Source organism: Petromyzon marinus, chromosome 26 (assembly GCF_048934315.1).
Source record: "Petromyzon marinus isolate PM22_M1 ecotype Great Lakes invasive population chromosome 26, UKy_Petmar_22M1.pri1.0, whole genome shotgun sequence".
Classification (NCBI taxonomy): domain Eukaryota; kingdom Metazoa; phylum Chordata; class Hyperoartia; order Petromyzontiformes; family Petromyzontidae; genus Petromyzon; species Petromyzon marinus.
The window spans coordinates 11,248,180-11,269,945 of NC_133692.1; the positions used below are offsets into that span (position 1 = coordinate 11,248,180).

The window sequence follows — 21,766 nt, forward strand, 5'->3', positions numbered from 1 at the left end:
CTTCATGATATATTTTCCTAGTTTATTAATGGCATTGGCTAAACAGCTTTATGCAGGATCCTCATGAAACAGTCTCCGGCACTCATAAACAAAATATGCGCAACCTGAAATGCCTCTTCATGTGTGCAATGTGAATAAATTCGTTTACATTTTTGGTTAAAACACAGCAAGGGAGACAAAGGTGAATAATATGCGACATGTCATTGGGGATCTTATTGGCAATCAGCAACTGATAACGCAAAATAGTTCTGCACAAATAGTGATACATTTCCCGGACAATTGTAGGCATATGATGATAATTTATTTTGTCACGTGTTGTAATTACCACACTTTCTGCCTAACGTTAACTTGGACTACTAGCCACTGTGCAAGGAGCTGGGAGACCTAGGGGGCTTCTGATTGGCTCGTTGGGCCTTCTGTGACCCATGACCCTTTGAGGAAGTTGCGTGTGGCCCTCCCTCCGCTTTCTCAGCAGAAGGCCCCTCAAGTCGTTTATTCAAATACTTTATTTTTAAATCATACACTGTGTGTATATAAAAAAATATACATGCATTGCTGTAAAAGTGGTTGCCTCTTTATGGTAATACAGGCTCGTATTTGACTGAAGACAACCAAGCAAAGGTTTGTAATGAAAACTCCACTGTGTACATTTTTGCATATACACAAATAATTTCACTACGTTGTTATTTTTTTATTTAAAGCTTTCGTGACTGCAAGGATTCATATTCTTGGTTCTTTCGGTACAGTCACGTAGAAGGGAAACAATAAAATAATATGTTATTAAGGACAGTATTTTGTCTAAAGATTTTGCATACTAGTTTAAAGGCGATTTTTGCATGTCCAGTTTAGACTTGCCTATACATACTGTAATGATACTAATGGTAATGCACAGCCCGTTGTCAATCCACTGCTGGATGATTTTCCTCCCCACGTATCAGTCACGAGGATTGTTTGACCATACTTCACCACGCTGGTCAGTGCGGGTTGGTGATGCAGGTGGTTGGGGGGGAGATGTCTGGTGTGGATATCACTTGCCACTGATGTTTGCCGTGACCCGAAATTGTATTCCGGTTCCCGTTGGTTAAAGCGCAGTGTGTACACCACTCTGTCACCCACCACTAATAGCTCGTAATTATCCCTAATTGTGTGTGTGTGTGTGTTGCAGACGTTATATGACATTGCGTGCAAACGCAATCGGCGTTCAAGCACTGTGTGTGTGTTGCGTACAACTATGAGCGAGGCTTGCGAATCGAGCAGAACCGCCGAGGAACCAGGAGCCCCTGCACAGATGCCTGACGATCCTGGGGGAGCAAAGGGCCGCCCTGTGGATGTGGTGGGTGATGGCCAGTCCACTCTGCTGGCACATTCGCCGTGTGTAAGGCTCATCGAAGCGAAGCCTCGGGAGCAGCCCTGCATAGTGTTTGATTAAACAAAGTAGTTGTAATTACGTGGCCGTGCATCATTTGTTTTTCGATTATTTACCTTCTAAAAAAAAAAGTCTGGCCATGTCTCGGACCCCCCTGGCATCTTGCACCCCAGGTGTGTGTTAGTTTGCTTGTCCTTCCCCCCCCCCGCACGTCGCCAATTCGCACGCTTGGCTACGTACGGTGCGAAAGAAGTTGAACATACAATAGTATGTTTGATTCACCGTGTGCACGCACCCACATTACGCGTGTGTAATCCATCACCAGAAGTACCCCGAGTGTCCTTTCTTCCAGCGAATTCTGAACCACACAGGAGAAGGAGGCTGTCGCCACAACCGCTCCGCATATGAGAGTAATGTTCATCGCAGGACAGTAAAACCGATATTTATTTCTCAGAGTCTATAATTGCATCTAGCAGTCTTTGCTTAATTTGTTTAGAGTGCGGGCATGTGAGCAATCGCATTAATTTACAGTGAGGTAAAAAAGTATTTGATCCCCTGCTGATTTTGTACGTTTGCCCACTAACAAAGAAATGATCAGTCTATAATTTTAATGGTAGGTTTATTTGAACAGTGAGAGACACAATAACAACAGAAAAATCCAGAAAAACGTATATCAAAAATGTTATAAATTGATTTGCATTTTAATGAGGGAAATAAGTATTTGACCCCTCTGCAAAACATGACTTAGTACTTGGTGGCAAAACACTTGTTGGCAATCACAGAGGTCAGACGTTTCTTGTAGTTGGCCACCAGGTTTGCACACATCTCAGGAGGGATTTTGTCCCACTCCTCTTTGCAGATCTTCTCCAAGTCATTAAGGTTTCGAGGCTGATGTTTGGCAACTCGAACCTTCAGCTCCCTCCACAGATTTTCTATGGGATTAAGGGGGATTAAGGTCTGGAGACTGGCTAGGCCACTCCAGGACCTTCATGTGCTTCTTCTTGAGCCACTCCTTTGTTGCCTTGGCCGTATGTTTTGAGTCATTGTCATGCTGGAATACCCATCCACGACCCATTTTCAATGCCCTGGCTGAGGGAAGGAGGTTCTCACCCAAGATTTGACGGTACATGGCCCCGTCCATCGTCCCTTTGATGCGGTGAAGTTGTCCTGTCCCCTTAGAAACACACCCCCAAAGCATAATGTTTCCACCTCCACGTTTGACGGTGGGGATGGTGTTCTTGGGGTCATAGACAGCATTCCTCCTCCTCCAAACACGGCGAGTTGAGTTGATGCCAAAGAGCTCCATTTTGGTCTCATCTGACCACAACACTTTCACCCAGTTCTCCTCTGAATCATTCAGATGTTCATTGACAAACTTCAGACGGGCATGTATATGTGCTTTCTTGAGCAGGGGGACCTTGCGGGCACTGCAGGATTTCAGTCCTTCACGGCGTAGTGTGTTACCAATTATTTTCTTGGCGACTATGGTCCCAGCTGTCTTGAGATCATTGACAAGATCCTCCCGTGTAGTTCTGGGCTGATTCCTCACCGTTCTCATGATCATTGCAACTCCACGAGGTGAGATCTTGAATGGAGCTTCAGGCCGCGGGAGATTGACAGTTTTTTTGTGTTTCTTCCATTTGCGAATAATCGCACCAACTGTTGTCATTCCAGCCTTGTGTAGGTCTAGAATCTTGTCTCTGACATCCTTGGAGAGCTCTTTGATGTTTGCCATGGTGGAGAGTTTGGAATCTGATTGATTGATTGCTTCTGTGGACAGGTGTCTTTTATACAGGTAACAAGCTGGGATTAGGAGCACTCCCTTTAAGAGTGTGCTCCTAATCTCAGCTTGTTACCTGTATAAAAGACACCTGGGAGCCAGAAATCTTTCTGATTGAGAGGGGGTCAAATACTTATATCCCTCATTCAAATGCAAATCAATTTATAACATTTTTGACATGCGTTTTTCTGGATTTTGTTGTTGTTATTCTGTCTCTCACTGTTCAAATAAACCTACCATTAAAATTATAGACTGATCATTTCTTTGTCAGTGGGCAAACGTACAAAATCAGCAGGGGATCAAATACATTTTTCCCTCACTGTAGGATACTTTCATCAAGCTTTTTTCCTATTATCCACGACCACAAAGCTTACGGTCTATTTGAGAAACCGCATGCATCTCTCCGTGTTTCACTGCTCTTCATAAGTGTCCATGATGCTGATCCATATGTCATAGCTGGTAATACACATTAACATCTCTCTGCTGTTGACAAATTATTGACTTCAGCGTCCCAAAAGCGATCCAGTGCACTATAATGTGAGCTATTTTGCCCTCGCTGCCTTTTCAAGTTTTATCCTTCCGGAAAGTTATCTCCAATCGTTTGCCTAACTTGTTTTACACAAATATCGTTTTACCTATACATCAATGAATTCGAACGATTTCTGTAGTGAATTCCCTTTGGACGTTATAATGACTGTTTTCAGAAAATCTGAGCTGGTTAAGGTTTTTTCCCCATTTGTATTTATACCATTGTTTCTCCAATCCACTTTCTCAAACGTCTTCCATTGTTACTCTAAATAACTTTGGTCAAAGCGTGCCATCTTATCTAATTCCCAGTTTAAAATGCATTTTGGTACTTCTTTATAATTGACTTATTTATAAGTAATGAAAATACACAGTATTACGATGTAGATTAATTAATTGACAATGGTAGTAACAAACGGATAAAAATGATTGTGGTTACAACAGCAGCAGGATTTTTGGCTTGTGTCACTGGTGTGTTTGTGTTTGCAGTCGGTGATATTACCAGTGCATAATGCAGCTTGCTGGCTCGATGATTGTCTGCAAGGACTAATGGCCCAGGACTTTGAAGGAAGCATGGAGCTCTCCGCATTTGATGATGCCAGCACGGTGAAGTGTTTTAATCCTTGGTTAAAACTCGGATCCCACATTTTTCTTGTAATGTACAGCAAATCCTTCCCTCTCGCAGGTTTAGCTATCACGTTTTTTGCGGTTTCGCGCCAAGTTTATTGAGGTACAGTTTGCCAATCTCGATCCTGTTGCTAGACCATTTGCAGTTGACTGCGAGGTTCCTGTACGCATTGTAACTGTACTGCATGCGATGATGCGGGCGTTGAAGAACACACGCCATCTTGCCCCGATCTGATCGCAATTTTGTCTCCCAAGCGGGCCATCTCGGGTCCCAGGTTACCCGGTGTTCCCAGCCTCCAGTGAGGAGGCTGGGAGGTTTAGCCACACGATTTTTCTTCCTGTAGTGTACCATACCGTACACATATCCATGTACAATGCCAAGCAATATTTATTATTCAATGCATTTACCCCACAAGTTATATTTAACGCTGCAAAATAAGAAAATATATTAAATATTTTGCATTCAAAATAATTCCTGTTTAATGTTTGGGTTGATGTAGGGTAACTTAAAACAAAAGGAGGGGGTGTCATATTATGAACCGTGAACCAACCCTCGAGTTTTCCCATGTACCTTGAGTTGCGGATCGTGGATTTGCCTATCATGGATGTGCCAATTGCGGTGATTTTCAAGAATGTAACTTCCGCGATGGGCATGGGCTTGCTGTATATTCAATTGCACGTTATGTTGGCAAGGTCTTATTTGGTCCAGCAAGTAAATAAATGTAACAGTTTATTTGAAAAATGTTTTTGCGTTATTCATAACAATCATGATTTGTATTTATATTATCAATTTCGTTCATATATATTAATACAAATCAGAGTGCTTTTCTTTTGATGAAATTTGTAACATTGGTAGATTGAGTAATGAGGTGACTTGATGTGTATGAAGAGGATCATGGTGGCAATTGTTTTCATATTGATTGTATTGACATTTAGTTTTGGCAAAAATGCCTTTGTTATTGCAAGCAACTGTCATTTCAGTTTAACAAATTTAACTCACTAAAAAAAATCCTTCATTCTTTTGCTCTCTCCTGTTAAACGAATCCGCAATGGAATACTGCTCACATGAATAGACATTGAAATTGATTTTTCTATTATATAGAATGTATACATTTGATTTTTTTTTTATATATACTGTTTTGGTCAGACATATGCAATAAACAAAATAAAAATTTACACGATCAAACGGTCAGTAAATCCATTTGTTGACTTTCCATCTTTCCATGAACGCTTACATTTTGCTGCAACTAATTTTCCTGTATATGCCAAGCAGTATTAAGTGGAAATATTGCAATGTGTACTGTATTATTATTTGAGACCGGCTGGTAATAATATCTTTCTTTTTTTTTGGCTAAAATTTAGGACAGCTCTCTGTGTATTTTGGAAAGCTGGCGTGAAAAGCTAAAAAAGAGAGGCATATTGGTGCTGGTCAGAGGCCATAAATCTTCCCAACCAAAGGGCGGTAAGTGCTGTGCTTTGGCAAGAATCTTAGACTTTTCTGGAAAAAAATAAACTCATTTATGTTACATGGTGGTAACCGGCAGCCTAGAGTGAGGATAACAAAACCAATCTGAACAAATATTGAGAAGCAAATGCAAGAAATACTGTCAAGGCCAAACTTTCTTGGATACACCACCTAGCCTAGATTTGCCAAAGCACCCTTGCATATTATCCTTGGCAGGTATATTTCAATATTGTCATCTTGAATGGTAGATAGACTCATGCTACATGTTATTTATGTGGCTGTCTTGCCACCACATTTTGCATTATCTGCTTGTGTGATGCTTTGGCCTTGGTAAAAATGTGGCATAACAAATCGCAAACATCTTCTTTGGTTCTTTCGGTAAAGTCACGTAGAATGAGAATAAAATAATAAATTGATAAAATAAAATAACACTAATATTCTCACGACGTTTCGGCCACAACACAAGCGGCCTTCATCAGGTGAAGGGACGAGACTGTCTGGTAGGACAGCGCTGTCCTACCAGACAGTCTCGGCCCTTCACCTGATGAAGGCCGCTTGTGTTGTGGCCGAAACGTCGTGAGAATATTATTGTGTTATTTTATTTTATCAATTTATTATTTTATTCTCATTCTACGTGACTTTACCGAAAGAACCAAAGAAGATGAATCATTGCAGTCACGAAAGCTTTAAATCGAAATTAAATCACAAACACCTTATCCAACACTCTAAAAAACATTCCAAAGGATATTTGACGGTGTTGTTAGGACACTGAAAGTAACTTTTCAAGCCGCAGCTTTGAAAATGTAATTATGAATATATATTTAAAGTATCATGAATGTATCAGCAGTGTTCTGTCCCATTGTGCCAAACTAATGTGTAGCACAATTCCACACTGATGTGCATCGTTATAACATTGTGTGGCAACTGATCAATAGGCATGAATTCCATTTTTTTATATTCCAGGCCTTTTAAAATCAATGTTTTCATCTTTACTCATACAAAGTCACGCAATTTACTGTCATCAGCCATGATTAATCTACTTCTAAATGAAGGTCTACCTAAGTCCTTGCAATCTCTAATGGTTCTGTAATGTAATAATCCACCAAGCTCCTGCACATGATTTCATTGCTCCTAATTTCACGTGGTTTTGTGAATCACTTTAAAATTACATTTAAACTTTTTTTGGTTAATTTATTTTCAATTACTCTTTGGTTCTTTCGGTAAAGTGACGTAGAAAGAAAATAAATTAAATAATAGAGTACGACGTTTCGATTGCAGCACAAGCAACCGTCATCAGGTATAACTAAATTTGAGAGAGAGACAATACACAGACACGGAGACACACAGATAGACACACAAGCAGAGAGACAATACAGAGAGACAGAGAGACCCAATGCCTCTGTGTCGAGGCCTTAAATAGAGAGAGGGGGAGGGGGCAGAGAGAGAGGTGTGTCTGCTGGGGCAGCTACTAGAGCAGATAAATTAGCATGTCAATGAAAGACCCAACAAGACTGGTACGTTTTTGAGAGAGTTGTGTGGAAATCCACCCTATGAGAGCCTGGTAAATTTTAGAGAGAGAAATAGGCAGTTTGAGAAAACAAAATGTAGCAATTTTTTTGGGAAATGTAATGCAATGCAACACAGAGAGTCGGCTAACACAGTTAACGCAACAACAAAAAGGCATTTTATTTTCAATTGTTGTTTCTCACATTCTTCAGTGGGATTTTCCAAGAACCAGGCCATTGCACAGAGTTCGGGCTGTCATCTGTGCTTTCAGGATGCAGTAAGTTTTGCAATGACACCATTGCACACACGGAGCAATAGAATGCAAATGTTCAGTAGATATGTATGGGTGCGACAGAAAGATATAGTTGTGGATTGTTTGTGCAGTCTCAGGTCATGCTTAGAATGTGGAGTTTTAATTTAGACTCCGAGCTTTGGCGCAGGCTGAAGAGACTGCCCTGAGTGCTCTTCAGCTTGACTGTGTTACATGAGCAACCAACTGATGATTTTGAAGTCTCATTGTGGTGATGGGAAACAACCACCCAATGTGTATCTTTATGGATCACCACAGAGGCCCTTTATTCATTTTTCCTTACTCAACCAAAACTGTAAACTGTAAAAATGAATGGATCACATGTGCACATCTTTATTTGAATTACCTTGGAGAACACATGAAATGCAATAACAAAAGGCATTTTTATTATTGCATGCTTTTTATTAACTCACTCTGTTGTATCCTCAAATTTTACCCACTTGCCAAAGTGGCATCCACTGCAAACTTGGTATGCTTATGTCATACTGATGACAATACTATATTCTACATTAACAATAAAAAAATATATTTTTTTAAGCATTATTTTTTATGTTATGTTTCGGCTTGGGTCTAATTGTCCATGCTCACCTGGCATTGCATGTAAATCACCACGGTCCTTTACGTTATGGCAAGCTTTGGGGCCACTTCCTGGAGTCGTGGAGTTCTTCCATTACTAGTACGGTACATTTCAATAAAGCGTGTTTTTAAAAAAAGTTTTTAAATATTACTTATTATTTTTGCCTAATTTTTAAAATCGTATTTATCTGAAAATGTTACCATCTTCTTGTATGATAGTTCATTGTCATCAGCCATGGTCTGTCCACTGCTGGATAAAGGTCTCCCCAAACTCGTGATCCTGTGATATAAGAATCCGCCTGGCACCTGCACACCAGCTGATTTGGTGGTTATTTGGTTATGTGGCTAAAAGCTGCATGCTTATCTGTATATGTGGCTCACCTTGAAGCAAATTCAATGTATTTGTCAGGCAAAACAATGATATTGATATAAATTTACAGGAAAGTGTATATATTGTTCAAGTAAGAAAGATATTTCCAACTTCTGTAATACTCTCTTAAGTTTTAGACTTGACCAACAGTGCCTGGGGGCAGTAATTGTAAGAGGTTGAATATTACATACTGTAGAGTTATATATTACATATCCATTTAATTAATGGTCAAATAAAACAGGTAATATACTGTTTTGCTTTTTCGATTTACATCCATATTAGGTTCATTATGCGTGTAAGCAAGCATCGGAATTTAAGGGGACTCATAATTATTTTGTCCTCTGACTCACCCCGCAGTAAATTATTAGCAAGAGTTCAAGAGTGGCAATTTTCACACACCTTACATGCATGCTGCGCCCTTAATTGTTCATATTTCCAGAAAGAGCCAGCCAGTTAGCAATCGTGTTCGCGCAACATCCTTGCCCTGTTTAACCGGTGCGTTTCATTTGGAAAGTCTCGAGTTAATGCTATAAAAGTCGTGCTTTGGCAAATTATTTTACAACACAAATGATTCATCTTTTCCACAACACGGGTACAAATGGAGCTTAGTGCGGTGACGATGGCCAGTAGGAATAGAACTGGATCCTTGGATTTGAGGGTTTGGCGGAATTGAGAAAGTACAGGCTCAGGGAGTGATTAAGTGTAGCACATTAGGAGAGAACAAGGAGCTCTTGTCAGTATTGTATACAGAAGCAGTGCAGAACATAGGTGCAAAGCAGTAATTATAGCATTTGCGCTTACATAATACATGGCGTGGGGTGGGGCAGTGGCGTATTGGTTAGCGCACTGTGGCATTAACCCAGCATCAATGGTCAGTGATATTGAACTGGTTATTGAGCCCCATAACATCAACCCACACTGACCAGTTTGGTGCGGTATGGTCAAGTGACCCCGTGACCGAATTGGTGTGGGAAAGCTTTCATCCAGCAGTGGATTGTAAAAGTCCTTTAAATATACTTGTCTTATTATTATTATTGCTTACACGAACGTTATTATAACCAAATGAGAGTCCATTGAGACTAAACTATTTTTTGTAATGAAGACATGGGGTACAGAGTAAGATTTATATATTTTTTAATATGTGTTTATAAACACATCATAACGGTGTCAAAATTAAACCGTGTACATTTTTTGAAGTGCGTAAAATCTGTTGTTTTTTGGCGTAATGTTCTACTTTACTGCTGTGCTTCAACTGTCTATTTTAAAATGCGTGCATTTTTTTTACTTTAGGATGACGTCATGATGCCAGAAAGGATAAGACTCCAGTACGAGGCTGCTCAAAATCACCCCGGGGCAGTGAGTGTTCTGTGTGTGCACCCAGCTTCCATAGCTTTGTATATCCGTTAGCTAAATATTTAAAGCAAAGCACTAATGCACTCTTGCAGAAGGTCAGCATTTAAGTTAAAATGCCTGACTCACATTTAGAAAGTTGCGAGTTCAGCTGCCTGAGTCGACTCGACCATCATCTCTACATGGTTGACAAAAATTACAACTATTTTTACATTAAATTAATAATGATTATCACGTGACTAAATATATCCCTGAATTGGCAATGTGGAATGTTAACAGCTGGCTAAGGCCAGCACTGAATGTGATTGGCATACCAGTAACCGCTGGGAGATGCTATGACTGGATTTTTCACGATGAAATTTGTACGAGCTTGGGTTGGAGTAATGATTTTATTATCGTCTGTTTTCTAAATGATTGTTATGATAATTATTGTTGCTCGTTTTATATATATAAATGTTATCTCATGACAAAATATTAATAAAGTTAAATTAAAAGGTATAAATCAGTGTTGTAGCTATTGCCACTTCAATTAGTGCTTTACAAAACGTGTTTCAGAGTAGTTGAAGTCTTGGCGTTTATACTATTCCATAATAATCTTTGAACATTTTATGAATTAAATCTTGACTTAAAGCTTTCCTGACTGCAGGAATTCATACTCTTTGAGTCTTTCGGTAAAGTCACGTAGATAGAAGAAGAAAAGTAATAAAAAAATAATCTTCAGGTGAAAAGATTCAGCAGTCCGCTTGCTGTTGTGATTTTTTTTTATAATTTTTCTATCTACGTGACTTTACCGAAAGACCCAAAGAGTATTTTATGAATTAATTACATAGCGTGTGACTAAATTTGCTTTGATCAGAAAATGCATGGCAGGTTTATATTGAGTGAACTGCAGTTGGAGGATCTTTCAACAAGCAGGTGGGAAGGAGGACGTCCGCTTGCGTGGCGATCGAAACGCCGTGCTCTATTATTATTTTATACCCACGTGACTTTACCAAAAAAACCAAAGAGTATGGATTCCTGCAGTCACGAAAGCTTCAAATCAAGAATGCAAAATACAATTACAGAGTTATGGGACAGTGATAACGCGATAAATTGTCGCGTCGTAAAAAAAATAACACGAAATCAGTATCGCACCGTATCATGAAAAATGCTGTTGTGGCAACCCAAACGTGAGCATACGGTTTATTTGAAGGTTGTTTTATGCCCAGGTGATAGGCTGCCAAGTAAGGAGGGAGCCAGAAGACTCGACAGAGCGGTACACGCGGTGGATTAATGGCCTCTCTCAAGAACAGCTGCTCACTCAGGTAAGGGCACGGTCCACTGCGTGGTGACACCACCCACCCATTGTCCTACCTACAGGCCTTGGGAGAAATGTTCATTATTTTCCAATCATAAAATATTACATATTTTGCACGTGCACGTTTATGGCTGTGCTTTATTTTGGCCTGAGCACAATAAAATTAAGGCAGGTGCCGCCGGAGGCAGGGATATAAAATTGCGGTCGCATGTGCACACACGTGCATGCCTTGATAAGTGACTCAATAAACTTACACAACTTTGCTTACTCTCTTAATGTACATGCAAATATACACACATAATTATCCAGGGCAATGGTGCTGTGGTGTAATGGTTGAAGTCTAAACATTTGTCAAGGTACTTAAATCCTACCAACTATGTTCACCTAGCAGTATAAATGCATAAACCGCAGTCGAATGGTAGCTTGCGGTAAAATGTGGGTAGTCCGACCTCTCCAGTGTGGAAGAGTAGGCCAAAATATAATCTAGAGGCGCTTTCTAGGGCCCACTCTAATTGAGACACTTCCGCCAGTACTACCGTGTGCAAGCACACACACTAATGTTTGCGGGGTGGTAGCTTCAGTGGGAAGTTCTACTCAGCCACAATTTGAGGGAAACATGATATACATGTACCACTCCAATGTCCGCTGTGTTTAACACTGTATACCGAACTGCAGAAGGAATTCATTTTGAATGTGCTGCCAGCACCGCGTTTCCCCCCTTTCCTTTCACAATTGCAGTGTATACATACAAAGGGCGCTGTGCTCTTAATGTGTTTGCATTCAAGAGTTAAAAAATAACTCTTTTGAATTACGGTGATAAATAGGCACTTTGAGGTGTGTTAGTGAAGCATTGAAAACAGGATCCAAACAGTGCCTGGAGTGTGTGTTTTGAAGAGGTCATGGGGCAGTGATTTTCCCTGCTTTCCTCAGTCAATGGAAGCAGTTCTCGGGAATTTCTACAAACCGTCATGACGAGCCGGTTGTTCTTGATTATATGTTTATTGAAAATTATATTTCCAAATATGGCTTGCTTAAAAAGCCATCCTTGTTTTTTTGGTGCTTGTGCTGTGCATAGGTTATTCATAGAACACGTAACTATATGCTTGTGAATGCAATTTAGTACCACTACATTTTAGAGGTGGATATACGATGCAGTGGTTAGTGCACTGTGCTGTGATCTTGGTGACCTGACTTCGATTCCCGGCCACAGCTAACATCAGTAGTGACTGTTATCTAATCCGGTCCTGGGCCCCTCTCCGTCCAGCAGCCAGCACTGACCAGCATGGTCAAATAGGGTTTAACCAACCCCGGGAGTGACGTGATGAAATGGCAATGCATTTATCCAGCAGTGAATTCACAGCAGGTTGTAAATTATGAATACTTTTAATGTCCACGTAAAAAGGTCAATACAGTCATTATAGATCAGCATTTTTCCTTTAAAATGTTTTGCTATTGTCATTCGAATCCGCAAACTGCATAAACAAAGTACTTGTTTACAAATTGTAGCAGTGACTGCATTATATATTCTTGAACCAAGATGACCTGCTTTGGCACAGTGAAACCAATTTGGTGTGTGACGCAGCTGCCCTGTGGTTTGTTTCGGGAAACTGAACTCAGTACCTGCCGTAATGTATTTATTGTATCTGTGTGGTAACACATTACATTTTTGCAATACATACACCCGTGTGCGATTTGCAGGCATTCACCTCACATGGCCCAACCGTTATCATGCCCACTTGGTTCTGTCACAGAGACCTCTTCAATGCCATCGGAAATTTTGACGAAGGGGGGAAGGTAAGGTTTTATTGCTCGCCGGTTATCTATTTAATGTTTAGAAAAAAGGATCCACTGTTAAAATGTTAGTTTCCAAAACGGTGATGTTGGAACCTTTCGTTGCGATACATATAAAAAAAATTAATGGACGGCTCACTCCGTGTCGGTTGTGTTTAATGCAAACAAGCCAGATAATGTGGTGCGCTGTTTATTCAGGAGAATTCATCTACCCCCCGCAGTGTGATTTTAGCCGTGAATTGGAACCGTTGCATTGCCTGGCAGAAGAGGATGTGGCCCACCGATTTGTAATGGCATTGTCGGCTTATGGACTGCCAGACTGAAGCGAGTGGGCTGAAACATTTAGCGTAGCGAGGCCTCAAAGGGAGTTTGGGCGCTTGAGCGTGGCTACTTGTTTGCGTCTAGGGCGTTCCCGAGGACCTGCTGTTTTTCTACCAGCTCCTCCGCCTCGGGAGCCGACCCCTTCGCGTGGACCAGTGCCTGCTCACGTACCGTTACCACCGGACGGCCGCCACCCACTCGGTCCTCGAGTGAGTTGGGGCAACCAAACAACACCCTGCTCGAGCGAAATGACGGATCGCTGTCATCATCACGAGCAACGGCGGGGGCATTGCCATCATAGTCGTCATCATAATTACTGTCCAGAAACACGATTACAATTACACGTCACAAGCCAGTGATGTTCCACTTTACAAGACAAAGTCGTAAAACAATTGAAAGAAAGTAAATACTGTAAAACTATGAAAAGAGAGAGTATAAAAGTGATATATTTATATAAGAATATTTCCATCTTCAGTCGCTCCAGAAACAGCAGCAGCAACACAATTATCACCATCATGGAACCTCCTTTGCCAGTACCAAAATATGAAAATAGGGTTTTCCCCTTTTATCTGGCAACACAACAGGTGTTAAGTTCGCGTTGAAGGGAAACAACTAAATAATAAAATATATATAAAACAATAAAAAATTCTCACGACGTTTCGACCATAACTCAAACGGTCGAAACGTCGTGAGAATTTTTTATTGTTTTATATATATTTTATTATTTTGTTGTTTCCCTTCAACGTGACTTTACCGAAAAAAACTAAGAATATGAATTACTGCAGTCACGAAAGCTTTAAATCAAAATGTAGGTGTTAAGTTGTTAAAACACCAAACTGAAACCTTTTTCAAGGAATCATGTCTGCATTAACCACGGTGGCGAGATGTTAACTACCTCGCCTCGTATGCAGGTCGTGGGTTCGAACCCAACCTTGACGCCTGTTGTATTTTTGCCGTTTTCATGCTCTCCCCGTGGTCATGTGGAATTTTCTCCGAGTCTCTGGTTTTTCCCTCCACATTTAGAAACATGCATTTCGAGTATTTGGATGCTATACATTTCCACACGATAAGCCACTTTGTTGAGCTTTCATTTCTGAAAAAAAAAAGCTATGTAGCTCAGTGAGCCTTACCTGGTTAAATATAATGAATAGTTTAGTTTAAAGTATTACACATTGCTGCTGGTGTAATGTATAGAGGTGCATTCTGCGTTGTGATGATGCAGTATGCCGTACTCCCAGGGGCACCATATGGGATCTGCGTGTGCGCTTCCTGGAGGAGCGTGTGCTGGCGCAGTGGCAACGTTTCACCATTTGGAATGCGGGCAAGCAGGGCAGGAAGCTGTACAGGAGCCTCGGCGTCCACAGCCGGCACAAGGTGCTGTGAGGCATCGCGCACAGCTTACCAGTGCTAATACGTAGGGGTGGAACGACGATGCACCTAGCGATCCATGAAACTCATCACCCATCATCAGCCATGAGCAATCCAATGCTGGAGGAAGGTCTGCTACAGCCGTAGCCATCTTTCAAGGGCTTGCGATGCGATAAGGGATCAAGACAGTCGGCTTGAGGAGGCCTTCATGCTGCGGGTTGATTCATTCTGCCTGAAGATGATTTGTTGTACATAACACCTTCACGTCACACTTGTAGCCGCGACAAGGGTGAGACTGAAAGCAATGTTTAAAAAATAAGAATAGATTATCTCTATGCCGTGCGGATCATGGGTGTTGCTTTGAGCGTACTTCACTACGCTGGTCTGTGCGTGTTGGTGAAGCATATACATGGGAGCATGGCATGAGATGGCCAAACATCTAAACATATGACCATAGAGCTTGGGCAATTGTTGGCACAGGTTCTGGCCACCTTCCTGTTTGCCTGTGCATGCCTCTGAATAATTATCCGAGTGGACAACAACTGCGAGTTACAGATTTTTAACTACGCCGCTATTACATTACAACAGATATTTCTGGACTGCTCGCTGTCAATCGCAATGTAGCCCCAAGCACTATCTAGGTTCACATCGTTGAGATTCTGAGTTCTGATAGCACTGAGCAAATTTTGGGTGGGTGAGGTGGCCATTGGCACACTGATGTATGGTTCATTCTACAGACTGTAACTACATTATACTTTAAGAAAGCATGTAATATGTGATTGATGTTAGCAACCGGCTCCAGGCTTTGCCCACTGTCTGATCAATGTTAGTGTCACGTGGCATGGGAGGCAAATTACTCGGTTCACTAATTATTAGGATTCTATATTTTACATTACTTTAAATATCATGTCTCACAATAAACAACGTATAATTTTAGGATGACCCTGCCTATGACTAAAGCCAATCAATTTATTCGGGGAAGATACATTAAAAGTATATATTTATTTGGTTATAAGAACAGACTAAAAGCATATTTGTGGAAAATTGCAGCTTTCTGGTGCTTTTATAGAATCATTAAAATATACTTCAGTTTGTTATAATCGTCTGAATATATGATAAGTGTGTGTGTGTGTTTTATTAGTGTATTATTTATATATGCATATGAATGCTCTCACATAAAGTCCAAAGTAGTAGCTCAGGGAATGCAATTGAATAATTACCACGTCCTAGCTTTTACGTTCCTAACCCTGATATTATGTTTTTATACCATATTTAGCTCTGCTTAAATATGTACATATGTAAATGAAGTTGCTAAACTACTTTTTTTATTGCATAATGTCTTATTATTTGCAGGTGGAGGCATTTTGTGATGTGGACATTAAGAAAATAAAGAAAGGGTTTTATACATATGAAGAATCACAGGTAAAAATAACTAATTTTGGAATGTTCTTGTGGAAACTATTAAAATAACATTTCTATCCACGCCCAAAGTGCGGAGTGCAGTCTCCATCGATTACCCACTCAATCTGTCTGGCCTCTTTTCTCTGCTGTTAAGAAGGGCCATTGCTCAAATTGTTGCATATATATTTATTTTTCTTTCTTTTAGGGCACTGCTATTGACAGATGTATGGAGTTTTCGTTATTAGTGGAATGCCGTCTTTTCCTGTGCTCAGCACTTGCCCAATGCATGTGGAATCTGACCAAGTCCCTTGTAATACCTGCATTCCTTCCTGTGCAGCTAAGCTATCTATGATCTCCAATAAATCCTCTTTCTAATGTGTATAATCATCCAGAGGGGTAGGGGGCTGGGGAGCAGTGGTGCAGTCATGAGCGCACTGTGCTTAGAACCCACCAATTTCTGTTGGATTAATGTCCATGGCTAGCATGGGGCGGTTATGTGGCTGTTAACATGGGGTGGTGATGTGGCTGTTAACATGGGGTGGTGATGTGGCTGTTAACATGGGGTGGTGATGTGGCTGTTAACATGGGGCGGTTATGTGGCTGTTAACATGGGGTGGTGATGTGGCTGTGAACATGGGGTGGTGATGTGGCTGTGAACATGGGGTGGTGATGTGGCTGTTAACATGGGGTGGTGATGTGGCTGTGAACATGGGGTGGTGATGTGGCTGTTAACATGGGGTGGTGATGTGGCTGTTAACATGGGGTGGTGATGTGGCTGTTAACATGGGGTGGTTATGTGGCTGTTAACATGGGGTGGTGATGTGGCTGTGAACATGGGGTGGTGATGTGGCTGTGAACATGGGGTGGTGATGTGGCTGTTAACATGGGGTGGTGATGTGGCTGTGAACATGGGGTGGTGATGTGGCTGTTAACATGGGGCGGTTATGTGGCTGTTAACATGGGGTGGTGATGTGGCTGTGAACATGGGGTGGTGATGTGGCTGTTAACATGGGGTGGTGATGTGGCTGTGAACATGGGGTGGTGATGTGGCTGTTAACATGGGGTGGTGATGTGGCTGTTAACATGGGGTGGTGATGTGGCTGTTAACATGGGGTGGTGATGTGGCTGTTAACATGGGGTGGTGATGTGGCTGTTAACATGGGGTGGTGATGTGGCTGTGAACATGGGGTAGTGATGTGGCTGTGAACATGGGGTGGTGATGTGGCTGTGAACATGGGGTGGTGATGTGGCTGTTAACTTGGGGTGGTGATGTGGCTGTGAACATGGGGTGGTGATGTGGCTGTGAACATGGGGTGGTGATGTGGCTGTTAACATGGGGCGGTTATGTGGCTGTTAACATGGGGTGGTTATGTGGCTGTGAACATGGGGTGGTGATGTGGCTGTGAACATGGGGTGGTGATGTGGCTGTGAACATGGGGTGGTGATGTGGCTGTTAACTTGGGGTGGTGATGTGGCTGTTAACATGGGGTGGTGATGTGGCTGTTAACATGGGGTGGTGATGTGGCTGTGAACATGGGGTGGTGATGTGGCTGTGAACATGGGGTGGTGATGTGGCTGTGAACATGGGGTGGTGATGTGCCCTGCGCGGTAGTGTGTTTTCCCGCTCGTTCGTGGAGGCCCATGGTTTGATTCTGGTTACGTATGCATGTTGAACTTATTTTGCACCGTACGTAGCTAACCGTGCTAATCGGAGGTACACATGGTGGGGGGGGGGGGGGTAATCCTTGCACGACCCCGGTCTCTCGTTACAAACGGATAGACAGACAAAGGATCATTTTTCACTCATATGATGACAAAAACAAGGATCTCCAAATCCATGAATGGTAGTATGATTATTTTAAAGTGCAGTACTCTATAGCGTTTCAGCAATCCATCAGGAGCAAATGATCATAACCAATCAGTCATACAATTTACATTTGTTTTTCCCACTCCATGTCAGGTTTCTCCCAATCTGTTGTCCCGAGTCGAGAGGTATTCACTATTGTGAGGTCGACATTAATGTTTTTAATACTCGCAATAAGTCACATCAAATATAGGTACAGACAGCTATCTTTTCTGATCATGTGACCATCTTAATAAGATAATGCACACGTATGCATGGCAATACACCTTGTACTACTTTTGGTTGATGAAATATCATAGTAGTATGATGTATGAACAGATGAAGCTGGACGTTGCAGAGTTAAAATATTAATGAAGGTACTCTTTTTTTTTAGGAACTCAAGAAACCAATTATTCCAATAAAGCATTTTTCATCAGCAACTCCACCATTCATAATCTGCGTGAAAATGGTAAGCTTATTGCTGTATTGAGTGTCAGCAACCTCACGAATATGCTTCTGTATCGATCTTGCTTCATTCTTTTAGATTACCGGACAACTTACCAGTCGGGATTCGTTTAACGCTGCAAGGTCGATCTCTATGACTGTGCCTCTTTGGGCTCTCCCGTTGTGTAGCTTTGAATGGTTTGTATATGCAATTCCAAGTTTAAAAAAAAAACACAAGAGTCCTTTGAAGTAGTTCAAATAAATGCTGGTGTTGTGTGTGTGTGTGTTTTTACGAGGGCTTGTGCTGACCATTTAATTTTTTCAGCTCGCAAAGAAAGTATTTTGGAATGCAAATTATTTAGTGCAGAGAGTGTGGCCTCTGGGGCATTGTTGCCCATTGCAGGTGGCCAGGAGTGAGGTCTGGTGGAGGAGCCAGTGTCAGGGCAGATTGCTATCGCTTTAACAAACAGCCCAGAGCTGGCAGTGGGGTCGTGTGTTTATTCTTTGAATCTCTGACTTCACGAAGCCATAGCCGAGGTTTTTTTTTAATTATAGAGATGGACGTAATTATTTTAGGTTCAGCATTTGTAAAAAGTCAGACTTACAACTGCATGCACAATGGCGTTTTGGTTACCATTTAATCGTCGTACACGGGATAACTAGTGAATTCCAAATAATCGCAGGTTTATTTTTTTTAACTAGTCATGGGTTCGAAAACATCTGTAGTTTTATTTATTAACTTGTCATTTTACGTGTAGATTAACTGAATCAGCAGCTTGATAACTTGTCATAATGCATCTGTTTCTACAACAGCAAACCTAAACAAAATGTTTGATCTTGGTGAAAATATCGAGCCTCTTAAGGTTTTTGCTGCAGGTAAAGTTCCATGTAAAACGTTATAATGAGTTGTTCGTAATGCTGCAGTAAGTCGTTGTACAAATTTACTTTATGCAACACTGACTACTGGGCAGTTGCCAAAAGGCTTTAATTAAAGAAGATATTTTAGCCTAACTTCCTCAGTATGAATGTATACAATCAAAGCAATTGTCATGACCCCATTGTTAAATCATGTAGCCATGCCGGTCTGTAGAATTAATAATGATTGTGTTTTTTTAAATTTAGTAAATATATTTTTTTACTTTTTACAGGATCTCACAAGTGGGTTGTTTGAGAAAAACTTGGAGTCATTACATTTGACCGAAGGAGTCCATTTCTACCACTTCAATTGAATTAAAATGGAACCTCATCAAGATCTTTATAGCGAGTATACATCATGTCGAACACAAAATCACGCTGCTCTGATTATTTGTGACTTTTCTCTCTTTGTATACCAAGAGAATGTTTGCCATTACCACTTGCATGTTAGATGCTATTTAATCACCACAGTACAACATTTGTTATACTTCGATTATTTGTTACAGTCCATTTTTGCTTGACAATCAATTATCCATTGTTTAGTCTATTTGGTGAGCGCTTAGTAACATGTGAGCAATGCTTTGCTTTCTCGTGGGTGCAAGCCACGACTTGACATGGATGCTAATGCACACGTGACATGTTTGAATTAAAAATGTTGACCACTACAAAAAGCCGTGGAATACCCCATGGACTTTGTAAGGCGAGCAAATGTTTCTCATTTCTGAATTTTCATCCTGCCTAATCCTTGTGCAAAATACTGGAGTAAGGTTTCGAGATCTTGGCATGAAGACCTCAATCCCTGAGCAATGGCAGGATTCTAATAAAGAAGGATTTTCTTAACTTCAATGAATGCTAAGCTTCTTAACGCGATGATACAATTTCTGCCCCGCGACCTCTCTTTCATGACAGATTGTGCAGCCCAAATGAGATCCGTCAGGTGGAAACCGGAACGTCACCCAACATGAGGTGCGGTCAGCACAATTGGTGCCAGTGTCTTGGTAATGTTCAGGCCTCGGGAAGCGGTCTTCCGTCCTTGTTTTCCTGAAGCGACGTCCTTTGTGTAGCTTTAAGGAAGTTCCCCCTGCCCCGTGGGTCACTCATTCACACCAGCGGACATCACGGTTGCCCACTGAGCCGCCCCCAAACCAAGCCCAACGAAACCCGTCTTGTTAAACAGGCTTTTAATGCTCCACGTGCGTGTGTCCACTCAGTGGCCTGTAACGTTATCCCTTTTAAGGAACAAAGCGCAACGTGAGTGTTGATGAACCATGAAACGGTGACTTTAAAGGCAATATTATACTCATATCAATGTCTTTCTGTCCTCGCAAAACGTGAGAACAGTGGCGCATGCATGTGGTCCTGCACTTTGGAGGTAGGGTTGGTGGATCATACCGGTGTTTATTATGTTTGCGGAACACCCACCAGCAGGACTGGAGATGCCTGTTTGAAGGCAGTCCAGAAAACGGATTGTTGACTTATTTATCAACGATACTTTTTCGAGTGTACATTTTTCTTCAGTGAATTTTGTACCTTTTTATTTTACTCACATGTACTCACATATTTGCCACATGCAACATTGTTTTAAAGAATGACAAGTTTACAATAAAAAAGTCACCATTCACCCGACTAAAAGTGTTTTTATACTCATTGAAGCTTTCCTGGACAAATTCAATGTAAGGATTTTTTTTGTTTAACAATCCACTGTTGGATGAAGGCCTCATCCCATGTTTGTAGTGATTGACCATACTTCACCATGCAAGTCAGCGCAGGTTGGTGATTATTAACAATCATTGCATAGCTGAAATGGGCATGTCGAATAGTAACATTATTTATTTAAGTTATTTTTACTTTCGTAAAAATGTATTGAGAACTATGAACAGCATCTTGCATCGTGATTATATTTGTTTAACGCAGTAAAAATATCAGATTCCAAAGATTCTACAAAAGTGTGACTGAACCGCCATATTTTAAAGCATATTTTTTCTATCAACATGCTACCCTTAGCTTTGTTGTCAAGCGAATGATCAGGCATTCATTATTATTTCAAGCACAGCCGGGTTTTAGTGAAGCAGTGTGGCACCGCGTTGCATGCATTCGACAGCAAATCCTTGCTCGTGCACGGGTGCCATTAACCCCATCCAGCCCATTTGCCACGGACCTCCCCTGTGGAGCCCTGTGATGGATGTGCATTCATTCAGGGAGGACACCTGTGGTTCCAAATGAGTGTATAGGCAGATTGATTTGGATACAATAACCTCCGCCCGCCTCCTTTGTTCAGAGGGAATAAACGAAGGCGAGGCTCGTCGGGTTTGTAACCCGTGTCAAATAAGTAAGGTGTAACGATTCATTATTCATCATCGTTATCAACAACAACAACAACGCCGCCATCGCCTACTGTGAGGACAGTTAACTATTGCCATACAAAAGCTTTGGTCGAAATGAATTGTGCACTACTTGACACAGGTATTCTGCTTTTCCGCAACTGGCATTCAACAACGGTGAACCTAGAAA

General features: G+C 41.3%; 1 protein-coding gene across 8 annotated transcripts; it reads left to right on the forward strand.

Annotated features, from left to right (window-relative positions):
- Positions 1-405: 405 nt before the first annotated feature.
- Positions 406-20,876, forward strand: QTGAL (queuosine-tRNA galactosyltransferase). 8 transcript variants are annotated; one of them, XM_032961307.2, is made up of 14 exons: positions 406-621; positions 1,166-1,375; positions 4,161-4,277; positions 5,661-5,760; positions 7,482-7,546; positions 9,816-9,881; positions 11,084-11,179; positions 12,871-12,966; positions 13,369-13,493; positions 14,523-14,658; positions 16,006-16,074; positions 18,291-18,365; positions 19,489-19,604; positions 20,165-20,876. In XM_032961307.2, the coding sequence occupies exons 2-13, from the start codon at positions 1,232-1,234 to the stop codon at positions 19,567-19,569; spliced, it is 1,170 nt and encodes a 389-aa protein (XP_032817198.2). In that variant the 5' UTR covers positions 406-621; positions 1,166-1,231; the 3' UTR covers positions 19,570-19,604; positions 20,165-20,876. The 8 variants fall into 8 exon arrangements, 7 of the variants coding, with proteins under 7 accessions (XP_032817198.2, XP_032817200.2, XP_032817197.2 ...); XM_032961306.2 differs by having other exon boundaries at positions 407-621; positions 19,489-19,600; XR_004403455.2 differs by lacking the exon at positions 20,165-20,876 and having other exon boundaries at positions 14,507-14,658; positions 19,489-19,552.
- The last annotated feature ends 890 nt before the right edge of the window (positions 20,877-21,766 follow it).